Genomic DNA, 14,121 nt, shown 5'->3' with positions numbered 1-14,121 from the left:
GAGGACACAGGAGCCAAACTCTCCCTTCATCCTGAAGACGTTCTTCCTCTCCCCACTCCTGATGCCTAACCTCTAATTCACTTGTTGAAACAGTATCACCCTGCCTGAAGGGACCAAAATTCTTCCAACCAGAGAAAACATGAGTGAGCACATCCACACGCTCAACGCTCAGCTGGAGTAGTCCACATCTCCCTTCCACTTCCCACGACATCTCCAATAGGGTCCAGCCCATTCTTTCCTTGCAGAAAACTCTTCAACAGCTGAACTGGAGTCACGCACCTCCTGTGTTCTCTCTAGCCCAAGCAGTCCCACATCTCTGCAAGGACACAACTTGGGAAGACCGACCTCTCTGTCCCCGACAGCCCGGCACTGGGAGGCAGAAGGGGTTTAAAAGCTCTCCAGTCACTGAAGGAACTGAATTTTCTCTCCACTTCCTGAGCACGTTTTCTAATCGCTCGGGTATCACAGGAAATACATCTCACCACTTCCCCTGGCGAAGTGGGGTTTTGATTTATTGTTGTTGGGTTGGGTTTTTTTAAGGTAAGCTGCGCTTACTTCCTTCAAAGAGACACACGCAGCTGTCTTCAGGTACTGCTGTGGCTCAGTACAGAGGCATTTTCCTGCCATCTTGAATGAGACACTTCATGGTCAGAGGGATAGGACTTCAGCCACCAGGTTCCTTCCACCCCCCACCCGCTGTCTCCCACGCAGCCCCCCGACAGCCACGGCAGATCCTGCTCTGGAGACACTGCCCTCGCTCAGCACAGCGAGCCTCGCTGCTTTGTCCAGGGCCTGAAGTTCCCCTCAATGCCGGACTGGTGGCACACACTGCAGCACGTCACTACTGTGCGATTAAGCCCTCCGTTCAGTCTAACTCAGCCTCCCCGGTGCAGTTCACCACATTTAAACCAGTATTAAACTGAGAACAAAACACCCACACAAAAACCCGCGCTATGTAGCGGAGAAATCTCTCGGAGATGCTGAACACCACCACTACACCCTTAAAATCATTAGAAAACTGCTTTCTAAATAGCAGACAGTACTTCATGAGTCCGAGTAGGACAGAGCAACACACACATCTGAAGACAACCGTTGCTCTCAGAATTCTTATTTATTAAGAGCAGAAAGGAAATTTTGCTTAAAGTTTCATACATAAAAAAGTAAACAGTAAAATTTTCTTTTTATAGTCTTTCCACTGAAGAAAACTGAGAAATAAGTTGTCTTTTTAGATAATGTTTATTTAAAAAAATAAAATTAATTGACAAAGATACCACACTACTTTGCATGCCGCTCGTCCCTTCCGCTTGCAGAACCCTGTTCAACGCATTAGTCTTTAGCAAGAAACCGCTTTAACAGCAATGCATAAGCAAAAGAACCACATCAGTCTGGACTCAAACCTTGACAGCTGCTTCAGCTACACAAGCTAGTGCGATATCTCTGTTTTTACCAGCTCAGGTCTTTAGTAAATAAATTTCAAGTGGACACTAAACAAGTATTTCACTAAGAGATGATGAAATATTAAAATTAAAAGCAAGTCGTATTGCAGCTGTAATTATACTACATTAGAAACTTCAGTTGTTGGGGATCCATTCACCATATATAGATTATTTTGTAATCAAGGTAATTACAAAGACAGAGCATTACTCCCTGCATGCTTTCCCGGGCTTTGAACCAACAGAGTTGACTACATGTAGAGTTGACTAGGGTGTACTTGGAATTCACTCTCTCAGGCAGGAGACTAGTTAAGGAGTGTTACTGATAACAAAGAATAAAAGTTATACAACATTGATTATTATAAATTACTTTGTTCTTATCTGCTTTTTGCCTTAGTCTCCTACATATCTTCACATCCGTTCAGGTAGAAAACCAACTCTTTCTTATTTCTCCTTACGGTGACTCCCCGTTTACTAATGGTGATTAGAATGCGTGGAGGAGGACTTGATTCGGAACACGTGGATGTGCAGATGGGCAGCAATCTGATTGCACACACTGACACAGTATCGAAGCAAATCAAAGAGAGAAAAGATCTGCCAAGGGAAAAAAAAAATTACACACATTTAGAACCGTGTTTTCACAGAGTCTAACACAAGACTGTAACACCACCTGTATCCTCCAGAATAAGAGCACTGGAGTCTTTTCAAGAATTACAGCTCAAACTCTGTAGGAATAATCACCCAGTGAAGAAAGGCAGTTTCTAGACATGCTGGACTTTCTTCCAGCTTTGTAAGAACACAGACTCTTAATTCGAGAGTCACAGAGGGGAAAGCAGTTGCAGTAGCTACACAGATACTGTGAAATGCCCCATTAACTCTGAATGGCGATAACCACACATAAAATACCAATTTTATTAAAAGGTTAACACTGCGTTTTGGTAGATAACACTAGAGTGCTTGATGAGCACATATGAGCTTAACGTAAGGTATTTTATCCTAATGGGTGCTGCTAGTAACGACAGACGTACAGGCTTTCAAGAGCTTAAGGCACAGCCATACTACACCTGCACTGCGCATAACATATTCCCTTGCTAACAAGACTTCAACACAAATCTTCAAAATACTCCATCCTCAGCTTTGAACATTTGCTACATAGTTTTAAAACTGTTTAAACTATGCACCAAGCGAACCGTGTTTACCTCTGTTTGCATAAACTCCATTTAAAAAATCAAAAATAAAGTAGGTTCCCAGTCCCATCACCCCCTAGGTGAGTCAGCTAGGCTCAACCGATGACGCAAACAGTATTTGTGGAAGAGCATGCAAACGCTTGCGATGATTACCGACAAGCAGAGTGAGCCCGTACTTACCAGGGCAATCCAGAGTACAATGTACTCATCAATAAAGCTGTTAAAATACTGGTCCAGAAACAACAGAGCTGGGCCTATGAATGCTGTGTCGTGCAGGTGCATTTCGCTTTTGGTCATGTGTGCAACCTATTTAGAAAAAAATAAAAAGGAAGTTTAAGAAATAAACATACACCAGCCAAGGTACAGTGATTTCAGAACACGCAAAGCCAAAGAAGTTACAGTTCAAGCTACAGGACTGTAAGATGTATCAAGTAGATAAGTAAATGGCAGCAGCATTACTGTTTCAGCCATGAAGTCTACAGCTATACGAGACCCAAGGTTTGTTCTAATAAAAAGTACTTCTCTGCAAAGAATGTAGCTAAAGGAAAAACACCTAACAAGGTTTCCATCCCACAAACCTTTTCCTCTACCAGAAACAAAAGAGTAAAACGGAAGCAGACGTGTAAATTTTAAAGTTTAGTTGAGCCTGGAAACAGAGACTCCCAGCTGCTCCATCTGCAAAAATCAGAGACACTTGGTGTTCCTCTCACTGCACCTATTGGATCCCATCCCGTAAGGATCACCACCTCTCTCCGCTTACAATTTCATGATCAAGTCTTTTTGTGTCCAGGTGTGACCTTCCCACCCTGCCCCAGGCGCATAGAGGCTGTCCCACACCGCATTCTCATTTTTACTGTGTAGGAGCTGGTCTTGGTAAGGAATCAGCCTTTCTTCCCTTGCGAGTTATGTCCCACACTGATCCAGTCCATGTGGCGACGCAACATACGCCTGCAGAACTGAGACGGCGTGGGGCAGCACTTCTTTAATCCCCCGTTCCCCTGTTCAACAGGGGGTCCTCTCCCGACAGCATTGCCATCTGTTCCCTGGTACAAACCTGTTAATTTTAACCACTATTTTTCTCCAATTCTTTAACTTAAACCCTGAGCAACTGTTCCAAACCTCAGCAGCTCTGTCACCTTCTCCTCTCCTTCTCCCGAACTCTCCTCCCCTCTGTACCTGGGGGGCGGTTTCAGCCCAGCTCATCACACACGTGCACAAATACACTGCAGAAGTGTGAATAAACAGCTGGGAAGGGGGAAGAAACAGAACTTGGGCAACTGTAAGCTGTAGCGGCACTGACTGCGTAACCGTGCACTAGCTTGAGGTTTACCACTCCTCTTTCAAACAGAAGAAAGCCTCCCCTGCACCTCCAAGCTACCTAAAGTAAGTAAAGCACGAGTATCACTTCAGTACACAAACAGATGCAAGATAGTCAATGGAATAACCAGAGAATTTTAAAAGCTACAAGAAGTTTTACTGCAATAACAAGAAACTCGAAGGTTCCGGCACACTTACCACTAGTTTATTTGTTATCTTAGCAGATACAAAACCAAAAGTAAGGATATATAAGCAGGGATGCCTTTCAAAGAGCTGCACAGCAGATTTCTTGTAGATCATTGCAGCTAACGCGATCACTGACCCAATATGAAGAAAAGGTGAAAGGACGCTCGTTCCGAAAAGCGAGATAAAGTTAAAGCGTTAGGTTAACAAAACGTGCACGTTGCAAAGAAACTTCAATAAGCCTAACACTCACGTGGGATGCAATGGGTGGTTTCTAACTAAAAAAAAAAATCACATTGAAAAACACGTCTTTCTGAGCACTGGTACTAACAGGAACAGAGTGTGGTGAAACTGGGGTGAGCATCAGCTGAGAATGTGGTTGAACCTTTCTTGTGCTGGGCAAGAAAATAGTTTTTAGGCAGCAAGAACTGCACAGTTCTGATGCTCGTCACAGATGCAGCGACTGACGCTGTTCACAAGTCACAGCAGACAATACTTGTATCACTTTTTCTGTGCCAGCTAGAAAGCAACTAAAACAGCCTTCTAGGTAGCAAATCATTCTCAAGCCAGTAGAGAATTGCTTTTTGGAAAACTCTCAGGGCTCCAGAATCAGTCATCACTTTCACTGAGACAGAAGGTCCTCGTGCAGATACTCCCACCTGTACTTTTTCACCGGTAATAGGGATAGTACGGGTCTCTTCGAAGGATCAAAACCATAACCAGTCTTCTTGATGAACTTCCTTCCGAAAGAGTTTTTGCCCTGGACTTTCCTATGAACTCTTTGGGGTGGTGAATATTGATATAACCTGACAACCCGTTTTATATGATTAATTCAAAAGCAAGTAAAGTACCATGAGCACTTTTAATCACTCAAAAATTTTAACTCTTGACTTCTAAAGCTACTATTCTTACGCACGCAATATTAACTCCTTTTTCCCGAGCCAGCAAGGAACTGAAAGGAAAATGTGTCACGCGTAGGAGGTACTATGTGAAATAAAAACTAAAGGTATGGCTGAAAAGCCAGGGAGTGCTGAAGAGTAACCAGCAGAACAAAGTACTTACTGCTATAGTGGATCCATTTTTGCCAACTCCACCTGTGAAGATTACACCAAAGTAGTTTGTACAGGAGAATATGGTTCCTGCGACAGTACAGAGAGCCGGGAATATTTTCACCTGAATATTCAGTATTGGGATCTTAATGGAAGAGAGACAAGAAGTTAAAATATGCACAAACGAACTAAAATTGGGCTTAATACTTCTGGTGCACTCAAACACTCCACTTTCCAACACCACACGTGCTTTTCTTTCTTTGCTATAGAGATTTAAATTTCTACAAGGCACAGAGAAATATGTATTTTTCCAATAAGCCTTCCATCAAGCTTCCCATAAAGTCAGACTTCTCTTCAGTTGCCTGAAACGATCCATCAAAAGCAGAGAAGTGGGCAGAAACCAAGAACCTGCGAGCTAAATCACCCAGTTATCATGTGGAAGAGAAATGCAGTCATCTTTTCTGAAGCTGGTTGTAAAACTCACAGCTGCAGCCCAAAATCAAACTGGGTAAAGCAAAGAGCCACTGGAGATGATCAAACAAAGCCCCTTAAGAAACTGGATACAACCTTAAGGGCAAGGCAAGGGAAGCAAACAGAGATCAGACAAGTCATCTTAGAGTCATCAAGCCTAGGAGAGCAAGAGATGAGGTTGCTAAAGAAGTGAAAAATGAGCACAGGCAGCTTTGAAAGAAAGGCAGTGGTTTCTTTGTTTTGTAAGAGTCGTGTTTCAAGCAGAACAGGAGAAACTAGAAGTGAAGAAGAGAGCTCAAAATAAGCCACAGGAAATATGTTGTGGAAGCAAGTGTTCAGAGAGAACTACCCAAAACCTTATCTATAAAACTACTAAAAACCTTCACGGGCTCTGAATGCAGGAACAGCAGTCACAGCACTTGACTGAATAAACACACTCAGCTCCCCAACAGCAAGGAGTCCAGCTACCTACAGAAACCCAAACGAGGTCAAGTTGCTTCTATTTTTCTTCAATTACACTCTCAGTGTAGCTTTCAGCAGGTAAAGATCGTTAGTTTTCTATTGCGTTCAATAACTTAATCTCTCGGTCTTTTCAAGGCACAATTAGGAAGCAGAGCCAGCTTTAACTCTTCACGCTTTGCTCTCAGGCACTCTCAGGCCCCCAGATCGCCTCTCCAGATCGCTGCCCTGCAGGCTTTGGGCTAGCCGGCACAGTTTCGTGACACTCCAACTCATTTCTCCCTTGCTCAGACTGCACTGTAAAGTCAAAAAAACATTTTCTGAAAGATAGTAAAGAAAGAATAATGACAAGGAAACAAAAGGCATATGTTGCCACAGACTGGAGTGCTAACAAGTCCCCGTAACATTCATTAATGTGACGGGAACTTGTGTCCTCATACAAGACTTGTGTCTTCATACAGGACTTGTCAAGATCTCTCCCTCAGCCTTATAAAAAGGAGGTACCTGTGCTGCCCTCTGCTTCGGGAACGATACTTAAACGTATTACTTAATACTTCACCCCATTCTTTAAATACTGTTAATTTGCTCTTCTACAGGAAAACTCCTTCATACAGGAGTCAAAAGACATTAAGCTTGACGTTTCCCGAAGACAAGGGGAGTTAGCTGCCAAAAACGCCCCATGAACTCCCAACTACCACTAACACATCTGAGACTGACGGAAAGGCAGAGGGATGAGACCAGACTGTCACAACACCCAGTTTGGCCAGTTGCGCTTTAGCAACACTCTCCTTTTTGCTTCCACTGAGAGCGGCATCGGTGGTAGGCATTAGACTGCACTTATCTTGCAGAAATAATTAATGGGAAACAAAGCTACATATAGAAATTTGGCAGAGGAAAGTCAAAGGAGAGGCGTAAGAAGGCAGCACTTGCTAAACTGCTTTGCGTACAAAATGGAAGCAGCAAGGCTAAAAGTTGGAAGCAGCGAAGACAAGCAAATAGAGGGGAGGGGAAAAAAAAAAAAAGTTGTACTCATAAATCTCCCTACACAACAGCACTGCGGTCCCTGACTTATTTAAATAAGAGGACACCACAAGGCAAGGCACAATCCTTCCCCGTCTGGTATTCCATGTATCCGTACGGTCCATGCGATTATTCTGACCTCGCTGGTAATTGTCCGCATTTCACCAGAAGTCAGATGCATGTAGAACTTCACAAACTATGGCAATAACACAGAGAAGGATCACAAGCCAAAGCTTTTGCGGGTAAATTATGTTCTCTGCTAAACCCTTTGAAGTTGATTACAAGAGAAAGGCTACACCACACCAAAAGCTTCTGAATACAGGTACATCCCGGTAAAGGGAGCATTCCAAGTTTTCTTGGGGGAAAAAATAACGTTAATAAAAACAAGTGGCAGCAGGCAGAGAATGGATTAACGAGCTCTGGATTAAAGCAAGGCCAGAATCATTTGCCAGAAAATTAATGTCAGGCCTCCAGACTGGATGCCATCAGTTCCGTGCAGCATGAAATTAAAAAAAAAAGTAATAATTGGGAAACAGTTAGGAAAAGAGCACAGCTAAGGGTCAGGGAAGCAGCAGTGAAGAGTGTATAAGAGACTACACATCCGTAAGCAGATAGAGGGACAGCTTCCCCTCCAGAAACTCCTCCTGGCTGGCTCCTAGCCACAGACACCACGACCAGCTGGGCAAGTCCCAGTACTCTGAGAGCGCTTCTCGCCAGGCTGGATCCCAGCCGTACGTACGCACGCTTCAGTCACATCTGCAAGAGGAACAACAACTCATAGCGGGCCAAAACCAAGCTTGCTTTATATTCATGAAGCATTTATGCTTTTAAAGGTTATGTTGTGGAATAAAACTCAAACAATTGCAGCACTTTCCTCACCTCAAACTGGAAAAAAACCCCAACCCTCTGTATAATCGATGCATCAAACAAGTTGTACCTAAGCTTGCTCACTTTACTCACATTTTCCAAACGAGGATCGCAGCTGCAGTCGTACTCACCAGCCACCAGAAATTACCGAGCTCCAGGAGCCTTGCAGAACAGCATTTTAACGCGCTTTAAAGAAAATCTACGCTGACAGAAAGAAGGAAGCCAGTACAGGTACACACCGTTTCACAGCAAAAAAAGAAAGCTAATGAAAGCAACAATTGACAAAATACACAGTTCTGCATTTAACCCATTCAGATTGTTTTGCTTTTCGCATGTTAGCATAAGAAAGTGGAATGTTTGAGTATACAACCACATTTTATTCCATTATTTTCCCCCCGCAAATAGAAACAAACCAAAAGCACCAAACCACCATTTATGCTGTCATACAAAACATTAAAGGATGGGGGATAGTAAGGAGGGGTTGTGCAATATATTTTGCTCTGCAAGTAGTAAATAACATTTATCTCTAAACAAATACAAAATATCCCAAGTTGAATGAAAAAGGAAAATTCCTAATTGTCACGGGAAACCTGATGAAGTTTGTTGTCTGGAGAAACGCCTCCATCAGTCCAACACCAAACTTCAAAATAGTTTAATCTTTTGGGAGCTGCCTTAGCCAAATGCTGCTGCAGCACAGCACTTCTAACAGATGTCAAGATTTTGCTGAAAAGGGTTGTTTCATAGGTTATTTAAAAGGGTTAAGTTATTTAATACCGCAAGAGAACAACTTCTAAGCTCACATAAACATGACCTTGCACTGAATTGTGCCAGAGGTTACTGTGGCAGCATTTCCCCCCCACCCCCCCTTTTTCAAAAAGGAGAAAAAGGAAACTGAGACCATGAATTGGGAAATCCCTATTTGTAATGCAGAATAATAGCTGCACGGGGACGCCAGCCACATTAATCTCTCTGGAAAAGTTTGGCACCAATAAGCTGACTTGTAGCCTCATTTCTTTTTTAGAATTAGTTCTATCCCCACTCATTCTCTTTCGATGGTATTTACTTTGCAGTTTATATCATTAATTGGGGAGGGGTTGGATTTTTGTAAGCCTGAAAGCACACGTAGCAAGATTGGGGTAGCCAAGGTTAGCTCCATTTTCTAGATATTCTCTACAATGTTAGAGAGTTCATTTCTCTAGTTATATGAAGCCGATTAGAAATTCATCAAGTTGGGGGGACATTTCATTAATTTTTGACCACCTCTTGGTTTTATCGCAAATCCAGATTTCTTTATTCACCTTTATTGAGTAAACAAACAAGATCAATACTCAGGAAAGAAAATCTTCCAGGAAACCAGTGCTTTATATGGTATTTCCAGATATATATATTATTTTTTTTTAATGTATGCAGGTATATTCATTCCTCTGGACAAGCCATTTTGATAGCCCAACGTGGCTTCAGTACTGCAAATATAAAGTTAACTTATGGCAGCCTATAAACTGCCAGCTGACACGGCCTGGTGAGTCTATACACCATCTGCAGGATCTATACGTAGCCAGCCCGTGGCAGTCAGCTTACTTAATTAGGATGATCTTCATTTAAAAAAAATAAGTGACAACTTTTTTTCCCCCTATAGAGCTAAGAGTTGTCAGCCACAGTCAGGCCAAATTATCTACTGAGGGTCACCAACTGCTCTCCAGAAGTTTCCCCCAAATCCTCAATCCAATTTAGTACTCTCCCATTGCTGATCTAGCTCGTTGCATGGAATTCCTTCAAGTTTTGGCCAGCTCTCTCAAAGGAAGCTGGACTTCGCTGAAGGTACATTTAAGTTTGTGCAACGTTTGAGAGCTTTCTACCTGCAAACACAAGATACAAAACAATACCATGGTTTAATAAATCTGGTAAAACCAGAATGCAGAGTTATTGCCACGTGCCCTATACTCAAGAATATATATTTCCATTTCTGAGGAAAAGTGAGACCTTCCCCTCACAAATTACACTGTGCTATTATATGCAGGTAGTTCCTCCAGGTGTCTACGAGGTTATTAAAAGGATAAAATAAGAACGTGAACAAAATTACCAGAGATTGCCAAAAAGGTGGTCCTCCAATCACTGCCAGTAAATGCATGATTATTATGAAGATTTGTACTTCAGTCACATCAATTCTGATTAGGTACAAAAAGCCAAAAAAAGCAAAATTACTCAAAGCAATTTCAAGTCAGTTATTTGCAAGCTCAGCAGCTCTCCTCTATCATGCACAGTATAAAAAGTCCAAAATATCAAGGAAAACAAAACAGGCGATATTTATAAATAATTTAGAAAGCAAAAATATATTTTAGTTCTGTTGTTAAAACCAAGAGCCATGCTGTGCTATACTTTTTGTTTTATTTCACAGTGCAATAAAAATCCATTTTGTCAAAAGGAACAGTTGGAACTCTGCTTTTAACTGACCACTGCCGGTCGCAGAAATAAATATTCAGTTTTAACCTTGTCCACCAAAAAAAAGAATCTATTTCACACGATAAAATTCAGGAAAGATATTTTTAATCCCTATTATATTCCCTACCCTATTTTTTAACATGAATATTCTCTCTGAATAGCATCACACTTTAAAAAGAAACACAAATCCCTGAAGAGTTTGTGCAAATGTAAAGGGTAGAGTCAGCTGCATTGCTAAAGATTACACAATTCAGTCTCCAGCACGCAGCAAGAAGAGAAACCACATCTGGTTCCAGCACAGCTGGTATGTGTTGTAGAAGGGCAAGAAGGAAAGGTTTATGGGAAAGACCTTGTTTTAAAGAGCATGCAGAAGTCTTGGAGCTAGCAAGAGGGAAAAACAGCTCTACGAATCAATTCCAGGCAAGAAAAATGCAAGTGAAATACCAAGAGCATGGACTCGCTGGTGTATCAGATGAAGCCGTGTAATACTATCTCATACTGGAGTACTGTATCAAAAAATATGCCTTCGAGTCTGTTTGAAATATTTATGGCATATTCCATATCTCTAATAACACAGTTCTACCTAAAAGACACAAAAATCCCTTCTTGCAAATACATGTTTTGCTGTTACAAAAAAAACCAAAACCGTTGATATACCCAACTGCATCAGTATCAGGGAATAATGGTTCAGGAGTGGGGTTTTGCCTGTGTGCCTTAACTGAGCTACAAGACCATATAATTGAGTTCAGTATCAGATCATTGTGCTACCGCCAGTTTTCTCTACAGCCTGAGTACCAGTTCTGGAGTGGATCCTCTCATTTGAGAATCTCCAGTCTGGCCAAAATATAGTTGTGTTTCAGCAGCAGATCAATATGCAGGAGGGATAATTATGAGGCTGCATCACATTCCCATGTAGTACATCCCCCAAAGCATAAGACAGCAGAAGGGCGATGGCACATGGCATTCAATGCCACCTCTTCTCTTACTATGGATTCTCTAAACGCGAGCTGTAAAACCACTGCATCCATCTCCCGCTGCGCAACTTCCCCTTTCCATTGGCCAAGAGACTTTCTGAACAACTCCCTACGAGCGGGACACGCACCTACGGAACCAACAGCAGAATCAGCACGCGGCGGCACCGCCAACGGTGGGCAAACAGGACATGAGGCACCCAACCCCTGACTATCGCTGCTGCAAACCACCACTGCTCCCTCCCAAAGCCCTACAGTAAATAAGCAGTAGAGGGAAACGTAAAGGATAAAGAAGACGGGAGAGCAGCAATACCCAGGAACCAGCCAGACTCTTAGTATTTAATGGGAAAGTTTAGCCAAAGTCGTCAGAGGGAATCTAGCGAAGATTCCAATAAAAAGACCATTTCCTTTAGATATCTCTGCTTTGTAAATCTTCTTTTCACTGCATCAAGCATGGTGACAGCATATGAAACACAGAGGAAATCACTCCAGGGCTCCTCCTGTATTCCGATTTGTTCAATAACAACCCTGCAAGGCAATCAGAACTGGCTTGGGGAAAAAAAATTAAATTTCCAAAGAGGAAAGAATGTTCTAAAAACCCATCATTTCAGTCCTCATACAAACAAATTAAGCCATTGAGCTGCCTTGCAAGAAAACGTAAAAATACTCAGTCATGCAAGAAAAGAGATATAGAAAACATCTGACTAAATGCAAATTGCTTCCTCCTAGCTTTTGGGGTCAGCATGGAAATGTGTTCTCAGTGTGTCCAACTGGGGAAGGGCTGAAGCAGCTCCGTGAGCGCACACACACTAAACAGGAATGCGTTTTAGCCTATTTCACTACTTCTGTCAACGACCGAAAAGAATATAAAGCCACTGAGAAAGCTCACAGAAACAGTGACTAATGTAGGTAATAACTAATGACTACAACAACTATTACCTACTAAATAACTAATGTAGGCAACTCTAGTTTATAGCTTTCCTTGGACTATAAAACAGGTTTCTTTCAGCAGCAGTAATCTTAATGCAACAGAAAGTAAGGTGATATACTTCAAAAAAATTTTCAGATCAGAAAAGACGAGGTATTCTGACAGAAACTCTTACACAGAAGTGGGATCCCAATCACATCCATGGGAGCAGTGCCTCGATTCAGGTTAGGGATTCAGCATGATCCTCTCTTCACTGCCATGGCCCAACCTTTGCTCCATCGCCGGCAGTTCTGCCCTTCCCAACTCAAATAAGAATGGCATCAGGCAGCTGGAAAAGGTTCACCAGTGAACTGCAAGTATATTGGGTTAAAAAATCCTCTCTGACTTATAAGAATCTCATATTGCAGACAAATATGAGTCTTCACTTCAATTCTACATAAAGAGAAGATTTTTTTAACACCAAAGGGCTCCTTGACACAGAAGACAGTCATAAGAGCAAATGAAGAGAAACTAAACACCTAAACAGTCACCTAAATAAAGCATTAGTGATGCTAAAGCTAAGTGATATCAAGGATGAAAGATGACTGGAAACATCCTAGGCTCATCAAAACTACTGTCAGATGACTTAAAGATACGCTTGACACCAGTAGAGTACATGCCTGATGCTGGAATTATCCAGCAATTTTTTTTTTTTTTTTTTTTTTTGCAGGATGTCAAATGGCCACTACTCAGCAATCTGAAGATACGGGAACCCAGACAGGCAGCTCCTGGAAGCTAGACCACAAAAGGGAACAACGTTTGGAAAAAGAAGTTGGGTGAAAGGGAAAAGAGACACACTGATGCTCTAAGCATTGAACTTGACTTTAAAATGACTGTGCAACTACCGCATAAACAGGACTAAACCCATGCGGCTCCTAAAGGGAGCGGTCATCCCGGCTTCCCGAAAGACCAACCACTTTCTCCCCCCAAAACCCACCCGCTCATCCCACCTTCTCCCTTGTGCTGGCACTACAGTCACCTGCCATCAACTGGATCCCAAAATTAGCTTAGCTGAAATGACCCAACCGAAAGAGAAGAAAAAGAAAGGTTCCTGGCCCAATGTCTAGCGTATCATCAGCTTTCCTCATCCACGTTGTGCGACCTCCGGAACGATGCCAGGCTGAAGGAGAGGGCAGCCGAATCGCTGCACTGCCTCTGTTGGCAGATGAAGAAAACTGTGCGGAGTCAAAGCGACTGTGCAGCTACAGAATTAGACAACAGGGGAGGAAAAGGAGGAATAAATAGGTACGAGTTAAGGTTGCCAAATGCGACACAAGTGGACTGCTACCAGTGTTCATAAAAGTCCTAAACAGCCCTTAAAATGTAATACTAAAAAAAAAAAGGTGAAAGAATGTAATTGGAAAATAAAGCAACAATGGTTTTGGCGAGAAAGATACTGAGCAAAGGTAACGCACAGCACTACCTGGAAAACAGTAACACGTCAGGCAATCTCGAGGACGTTCATTCCTACACTTTAATGATTAACTTGTATTTATGAATTGCTCCAAGATACAATGTGCTAGTAATAAAAAGATGCATAAATTGCCTCAGTCACCTTATTGGTTTTAAACTCTGGTAGGAGTGGGAAGGTACCTAATCAAATGCCAAGAGCAGGGCTGCAGGGAAAGCTCCTCGCCGAGTTCGGGTGTAGACCAAGCAAAGCCTTTCTGTACTCCCCACACTGCCCTTTTGAGGAAAAACATCCATAGCTTGCTGTGGTGGCTGGGGAAGTTACTTGCAAAGCAGGGTGAGAACATT

At 42.4% G+C, this 14,121-nt stretch overlaps 1 protein-coding gene across 1 annotated transcript in view; it reads right to left on the bottom strand.

The window, feature by feature from the left end:
• Nucleotides 1–1,195: 1,195 nt before the first annotated feature.
• The window catches only part of CEPT1 (choline/ethanolamine phosphotransferase 1), a 32,064-nt gene continuing 19,138 nt past the window's right edge, over nt 1,196–14,121 (bottom strand). The window contains exons 5-9 of the mRNA XM_009881308.1: nt 10,067–10,151; nt 5,184–5,314; nt 4,136–4,295; nt 2,801–2,926; nt 1,196–2,027 (exon numbers count right to left, since the gene is read on the bottom strand). Coding sequence (XP_009879610.1) covers nt 1,908–2,027; nt 2,801–2,926; nt 4,136–4,295; nt 5,184–5,314; nt 10,067–10,151 — 622 coding nt within the window. The 3' untranslated portion in view covers nt 1,196–1,907. The remainder of the gene's footprint in view (nt 2,028–2,800; nt 2,927–4,135; nt 4,296–5,183; nt 5,315–10,066; nt 10,152–14,121) is intronic.

The sequence above is a fragment of the Charadrius vociferus genome, unplaced genomic scaffold (genome assembly GCF_000708025.1).
Source record: "Charadrius vociferus isolate BGI_N301 unplaced genomic scaffold, ASM70802v2 scaffold333, whole genome shotgun sequence".
NCBI lineage: Eukaryota > Metazoa > Chordata > Aves > Charadriiformes > Charadriidae > Charadrius > Charadrius vociferus.
The sequence above is the reverse complement of the archived record's forward strand: the minus strand, read 5'-3'. Positions and strand labels throughout refer to the sequence as shown.